The 7,462-nt window shown below is 47.7% G+C and overlaps 1 protein-coding gene across 1 annotated transcript in view; it reads right to left on the reverse strand.

Moving 5' to 3' along the window:
• Positions 1 to 972, reverse strand: part of CAVIN1 (caveolae associated protein 1) — a 14,142-nt gene extending 13,170 nt beyond the window's left edge. The window contains exon 1 of the mRNA XM_035027143.1: positions 335 to 972. Within this exon, the coding sequence (XP_034883034.1) occupies positions 335 to 805 (471 nt within the window). The 5' untranslated portion in view covers positions 806 to 972. The remainder of the gene's footprint in view (positions 1 to 334) is intronic.
• Between the last annotated feature and the right edge of the window lie 6,490 nt (positions 973 to 7,462).

Raw genomic sequence — 7,462 nt, forward strand, 5'->3', positions numbered from 1 at the left:
GGGAGACTTCACAGAGCCAAGTTGGGAGACTTCACAGAGCCAAGTTGGGAACGGTCTGCCTGGGGGGGAGCGTCCTCGAGTCCTGCCCCCTAACTTTGCGAGTTTGTCACCAGAGGGAGGGGGCTCGGTGATAAGGCGTGGGGTGCAGAGCGCGCCCCTCCGCGCGCTCCAGGAATCCGCCGCCCACCCCGCCCCACTCCAGCGGCGCTCGCCGGAAGGAGGGTGGGTCCCCCGAGCCACGCCAGGCTGGCGGGAGCGCCGCACCGCGGGCAGCTCCCCCCCACCCCAAGCCCCGGAGACAGCGGGCCGGGCGCGGTCCACCCCGCCAGCTCACCTGGTAGATCATGACTTTAAAGTTGCGGCGCCTCAGCAGCTCGGCCTCGTTGACCTCCAGCTTCTTGATCTGGCCGGCCTGGCGCTCCAGGCTGCCGCGCACGGTCTTCACGTTGACGCTGACCTTGCGCACCTTCTCCAGCAACTTGCTCACGGTGTTGCTGGTGGTGGCGTGTGCCTTGCCCAGCTTGCTCAGCTCGCCCTGGATGCTCTGCACGGCACCCTCCATCTCCGCCTGCCGTTCCTCCAGCTGGGCTTGGGTCAGCTGGATCTGGTCGACGGCGCCGATGATTTTGTCCAGAAGGCTCAGCACCAGCACGCCGTTTACCTGGTCCGACTTGATCAGCTCCTCAGAGCCGGCCCCTGACGGCTCCTCCGCCGCTGGCGCCCCCATGGGGGAGGACCCCGAGTCCCCAACATCGGGGTACTCGGGAAGCGGCTGCTCGATGATATGGAGCTGGGTGTCCTCCATGGCTAGCCGGAGCCGTGCGGGGCCGGCCGGGTGGAGCTGGAGCTGAAGCCCAGGAGAGGAGGAAAAGCGGGAGGGGGGTGGGGGGAAGCGAGAAAGAGCAGAGAGCCGAGGAAACTCGAGCCACGTCCGTGCGCACCGGGACGGTGGCCAGAACTGTGGGGCGGGGAATCGGTGAGCTCCCCGGCTCCCGGGCCAAACCCCGGAGTCTCATCGCCCATTGGCTGGCCCCACCCCAGAAAGGGAGGGACCGGGGCAGAAGGGGAGACCGATGGTGGGGAAGGGGGGCAACCGAGGGGGACCCAAGAGCTGAGCGCCCCACCCTTCCCAGGATAGTTGGAATAGTTGGAGCGGGAGACTAGGGCCTCGGCTGCCAGCGGAGGCCGCGCAACGGGACTGGGGCGGAGGAATGTGAGCCGTGAGCCGGCGAAGGGAAACAGGTCCTAGAGTGGGGCTCTCCTTTTCCCTCCTGCTTTTTTTGCTCACCCACAAACGTACCTAAGCATTTGAAGTTCTAGAGCGGGGAGGGAGAACATGAGACCCTAAAATCGTATGCAAAATACTGTATTTGCCTGTGCCCAGTTTTTGAGAGGGAAAAAAAATCCATGGCTTCCACAGTCTTTTTAAAGGGGCCTCTACCTCCCCCAAAGCCAAGTTACTAACCACCATTCTAAAAAGCTTGAAGAGTTCTGAGGTGCTGGGCTGGCTGAGTCAGTAGAGCTCGTGACTCTTGATCTTGGGGTTGTGAGTTCAAGACCCACCTTGGATGTAGAAATGACTTAAAAATAAACTTTTTATTTTTTTATTTTTTAAAGATTTATGTATTTATTTGAGAGAGCGAGAATGAGAGAGTACATGAGAGGGGGGAGGGTCAGAGGGAGAAGCAGGCTCCTCGCTGAGCAGGGAGCCCGATGCAGGACTCGATCCCGGGACTCCAGGATCATGACCTGAGCCAAAGGCAGTCGCTTAACCAACTGAGCCACCCAGGTGCCCTAAAAATAAACTTTTTAAAAATATATTTTATTTATTTATTTGACAGAGAGAGCGCGCACAAGCAGGGGGAGCAGCAGAGGGAGAGGCAGAAGCAGGCTCCCTGCTGAGCAGAGAGCCTGATGTGGGTGGGGCTCAATCCCAGGACCCTGTGAGCATGACCTGAGCCGAAGGCAGACGTTTAACCCACTGAGCCACCCAGGCACCCCTAAAAGTAAAATCTTTAAAACAAATGTTTGAGGGTTTGTTGGGGGAAGAGAGAACTTAGATTAAGATCACAGTGGTGGTGAGGAGCTGCAAAGCTCCTCTAGGTTCCTCCTAGATGTATACTAACAGAGTAGGACTAAGATGGACAATAAAATAGGAAGTAAAGCCTTTGGCCATCTCTCACCGCTCTTTAAAAATTACCTTTCCTGTGTTTCCCCCTGCCAGAGGCCTAGCTCACAGTGACTTCCCAGAGCAGGACCTAGGAGTGCATCTATCTCTCTGATCCCAGAGACTGGCCCTTGGCAATGAGATCATCAAATCTGACCTCCTCACTTGACACACAGTAACAGGAGGGCCTAGAGAGGGCAAGTGACTTGCCAGGTTAGCCTTGGCTTGGTGCTCAAATCAGGTCCCTATACTGCTCTCTGGCTCTTTCTACCTTAGCACTCTACCTTTCATTGGGACAGGGATAGGCAGACATGGCCACCCATGTATGCTGGTTTCGAATATGCGGGCCTGATGATTAACTACAGACATATTTTCAATTGTGATGGGTATCAAGGACCAGAACCAAGGAGGACCCTTGACTCAGAAGTCTAGAGAAAAAGAGGCTGCTCATGCTCCCCTATTTTGCTATCTAGCACAGCACTGGACTTAAGAGTTCCCTGGGGTGGCACCAGCCCTCTTTCCCCCAGAAAAGCTGCAAACCTTTTCCCTGGTTAGGAAACCAAGCTTGGGTTTCCCCAGCTGGACAGATGATGGTCTTGGCAAAAGGTCACTTCTAGTCTGGCATGCATTATCATTAGGAAGAGTGAAAAACTGCTCAGTGGGTCTCCAGGCCCCAACAATCCATTCAGAGAACCAAGCCAGAAAGATGCTGAAGAGCTCAGTATCTGGGACAGTCTGGGATAGCCCCAATGACTAGCAGATATATATCTATTAGAACTGACAGATTACCAATTTATTTTAGAATTTAAGAGAAAATGTACTGGGTTGCCTGAATGGCTTAGTTAAGCGTCTGCCTTCAGCTCAGGTCATGATCCTGGGGTCCTGGAATCGAGTTCTGCATAGGGCTCCCTGCTCAGAGGGGAGCCTGCTTCTCCCTCTCCCTCTGCTGCTCCCCCTGCTTGTGTGCTCTCTCTTAAGTAAAATAAATAAAATATTTTAATAAAAATTAGAGAAAATGGGGCGCCTGGGTGGCTCAGATGGTTAAGCATCTGCCTTCGGCTCAGGTCATGATCTCAGGGTCCTGGGATCGAGTCCCGCATCGGGCTCCCTGCTCCTTGGGAGCCTGCTTCTCCCTCTGCCTCTCTCTCTCTCTCTGTCTGTCATGAATAAATAAATAAAATCTTAAAAAAAAAAATTAGAGAAAATGTACTATAGCAGTTTAAGTTGCTTCCATTGAGGATTGATAAGACTTCTAGAAAAAAAGAAGTGACAGTAGAGAACCTTACTAACCCTTTATAAGGTTCTTATTTATTTAAGTAATCTCCACACCCCATGTGGAACTCGAATCATGACCCCGAGATCAAGAGTCACGTGCTCTTTGGACTGAGTCAGCCCAGGGCCCCAGGTTCTTACTTTTTTAAATTGGTTAGATTGTTTTCACAGGTGACACACAAGATACAGATTGTGAACAGGACACAGAGAAGTAGAGTGAAAAGAACTTTTCCTTCTACACTTGTCTGCACAACTACTTTCTCCCCCAAGAGACAAATTGTTACTGTTTTCAAAAAAAAAAAATGTTACTGTTTTCTTGTGGAATATATATATATATATATATATGCTCAGCACTTTGCTTTTTTCAGTTAATAATATACCATGAAGATTGTTCCATATCACTGCATATAGAGCTAACTTGTTTTCCAATGTATGGATATACTAAGGTAGCCAGTTCTGTATCAATGGAGATTCAGAAATTACGATTTAAACCTCATTGCGGGTGGGGGAGATGCTGGACCTAGGAGTGCATCTACCTCTCTGATCCCAGAGACTGGCCCTTGGCAATGAGATCATCAAATCTGACCTCCTCACTTGACACACAGTAACAGGAGGGCCTAGAGAGGGCAAGTGACTTGCCAGGTTAGCCTTGGTTTTAGTGGTTGATTTGTTTTTTGTGGTTGCATGTTTGCTAAAAGGAATTAAGTCCATGCCATTTTGGCTTTCACATTAGGAAAATATTTCTATTCTTCAAAAAGGAATGTCAGTATTTGTGGATGAGTCAAATTATAACCAAGGGATAGTCCAGTGAATACATCTCTGACTCATTTGATGCCTCCTTAACAGAGAATTTTGCAGAAAGGGTCCTACCCTTGCATACCTACGTCTAAGAAATTGCATTGAGTTTCTCTCTTGTTCTTCTTCTTACTAAATGCCAGTTAAATCCAACAGGGGGCGTGCTGAGCCTTGTTGCATTAGCTTTATCAATCCTGATAACCAGAAATGGAGCCCAATAAGAGCCTTACCAGAAGGCTTCATTCCATTTCAATGAAAATAGTCAGTTGGTCTCTATTTGGAATTACATTCAGCATGCCATTGCTTGCATGCAGGGTTGATGCTTGGCATTTTCCATTGCTCACTCTATTTGCTGAAAGGCACACTGTTCCATTGTGTACTTTGAGCTGCTGAGGCAGTCTGTAAAAGGAATGGAGAGGTGGAAACAAACAACCCTTTGGCCCAGAAAAAGAACACCGGGATACAACCTCGTCAGCAGCTGGAACCTCACAGAGCTCTGTCATATTCCTGTATCCATTCATTTGCTCAAGAAGTGTGACTACTTAACATGAGCCAGCTACTGGACTGTGGCCTTCAAGGAGAATTAATAAAGACCAGTCCCTGCTGTTGAGAAGCTCATAGTGCAGCAAGGGAGACAGATGCACAAACAGTTTCTGGTACAAAGTGGAAGGTACTCCAGCAGCTCAGGGAGTACTGCCACTACTTCCTGGGGGAGGGGGAAAGGTTCACAGGGGGAGAGTCTCTAGGCATAAAGGAGGAGAAAGGGCATACCCTTCCCCCCTCTCCCTGCAGCAACAACATGAGATGAGAAAGTGCAGGGCTGGGGAGGGAGATAACCAGGTATTGTTCATCTCCTATCGTGGTTCTGCCATAGGTCCTATGAGTATATAATTAGGGAGATCCAGCAAGGTGTGAGGGGCACAGCATGCAATATGTTCTATCCAGTTTTGGATCCATCCTGGGAGAGATCATAGGGAGATAGTATGCTTTGTTAATAATAAACACTTGGGATGAATGATGTGTCTTCACATCAGAGAAACCATCCCACATGGAAAACCAGTTCTCAAGAGCTGGCTTTCAGCTGCTACAGACGGCAATGGTGTTTTTCTCTCTGGATTTATAGGCACTATTCTTGTCCCTCTGACATATACCAAAAAAAAAGTGCCTATTATATTTTACATTTCTCTCCCTCAAAAATTCCTTCTTTTTCTCTCCCTCGAACATTAATATATAGGGTAGCTTTCCTGAGCCAGAAAACAGTCGAAATTATTTATTAAGAGCTATTTTATGCATAGCTTAGTGCTAGAAACCATTCAAAGCCCCGGCAAATTTGCTGTGGGGGGAGAGTTTTTAGTCTCAGGGAAGCAGTGATGCAGACTAACAAATACAACATCAAGAAAATAAATTAATGGAAGTGCCCTAAAACCTCTCCTCCTTCTCTGCCTTCAACATGCACTGGTCTCTTATACTAGAAATAAAAAAACAAAGCATACAAATAAAAACTGCAGTCTTAATTGGTTTTACCTTCCTGTCTCCTCAAGGTTAGGTCTGTCCAATCTCTAGTGTTCAAATTTCATTGTTTTCTAGAACTGCTGCTATAGATCCCTAACACCAAATTCAGTTCTTAAACTTCTGCTCTCTGTCCAAAAAGACGGCTTCCTCTCTACTAATTGAGCACTTAAAAGTCACTAATTGGGCGCCTGGGTGGCCCAGTTGGTTAGGCAACTGCCTTCGGCTCAGGTCATGATCCTGGCATCCTGGGATCGAGTCCCACATCGGGCTCCCTACTCGGCGGGGAGCCTATTTCTCCCTCTCCCACTCCCCCTGCTTGTGCTCTCTCTCTCTGTCAAATAAAAAAAAAATCTTTAAAAAAAGTCACTAATAAACTCCATATTCTACCAATTATCTCTCCTTTTCTAATTTTATTCGAACCCTACAGCATTTGGCACTGCTGACCAATTTGTCCTTGAGACGCTCCCTCTTGGTCCTTGTGAGGTTGTATTAATTTATTTCCTGTCCTATTTGCTAACTTATTTTTTCTCCCTTTCATTTTCTTTTTTAAAAACCCACCTTTTTAAACCGCACAAAAAAAGTAAAGACAACAAAAAACCCAGCTTTATTGAGATATAATTCACATCACATACAATTCACCTATTTAAAGTGTACAATTCGGGGGGCGCCTGGGTGGCTCAGTCGGTTAAGCATCTGCCTTCAGCTCAGGTTTTGATCTCAGGGTCCTGGGATCAAGCCTCACATTGGGCTCCCTGCAGAGCAGGGAGCCTGCTTCTCCCTCTCCTTCTACTGCTCCCCCTGCTTGTGCTCTCTCCCTCTTTCTTCCTCTCTCTGTCAAATAAATAAATCTTAAAAATAAATAAATAAAATTTTAAAAAATAAAGTGTACAATTCAGCGTGCCTGAGTAGCTTAATCAGTTAAGTGTTCAACTCTTCATTTCCGTTCAGGTCATGATCTCAGGATCCCTGAGTTGGGCTCCAAGCTCAGCGCAGAGTTTGCTTGAGATTCTCTCTCTCCTTCTGCCCCTTACCCCACTTGCATGCTAAATAAATAAATAAATAAATAAATAAAATCTTATAAAAATAAAGTGTACAATTTAATGTTTTTTAGTACATTCACATAGTTAGCAACTACAATTAGTTTTAGAACATTTTTATCATTTCCCCCCCCAAAATGAACACCTATTAAATAAGGTGTTGTATAAGATGTTTAGAGGCAAAGAGGTCAAAGTGAGGTTGGGCAGGAAAAAGTTTCCCAATCACAGAGCATCCTGGAAGTCATGGTAGTAGGTCTGGCCTTTATCCTAAAGGTTAAAGGCACTGTTTAAGGATTTTAACCAAAAGAGCAAGAGGAGGGGGGAAGAAACAGAGGGAGAGGAGCTGATTTTCATCTTATTTTTTTAAGATTTTATTTGAGAGAGAGAGAATGAGGGGGGAGGCAGAGGAAGAGGCAGGAGCAGACTCCCGGCTGAGCAGCAGCCCAATGCGGGGCTTGATCCCAGGACCCTGGGATCATGACATAAGCCGAAGGCAGATGCTTAACCGACTGAGCCACCAAGGTGTCCCTGGTTTTCATTTTATTTTATTTTTTTATTTTTATTTTTTAGAAGATTTTATTTATTTATTTGACAGAGAGAGATACAGCGAGAGAGGGAACACAAGCAGAGGGAGTGGGAGGGGGAGAAGCAGGCTTCTCGCCGAGCAGGGAGCCCAATG

The sequence above is a fragment of the Mirounga leonina genome, unplaced genomic scaffold (assembly GCF_011800145.1).
Source record: "Mirounga leonina isolate KUSES-001 unplaced genomic scaffold, KU_Mleo_1.0 Mir_200, whole genome shotgun sequence".
Taxonomy (NCBI): domain Eukaryota; kingdom Metazoa; phylum Chordata; class Mammalia; order Carnivora; family Phocidae; genus Mirounga; species Mirounga leonina.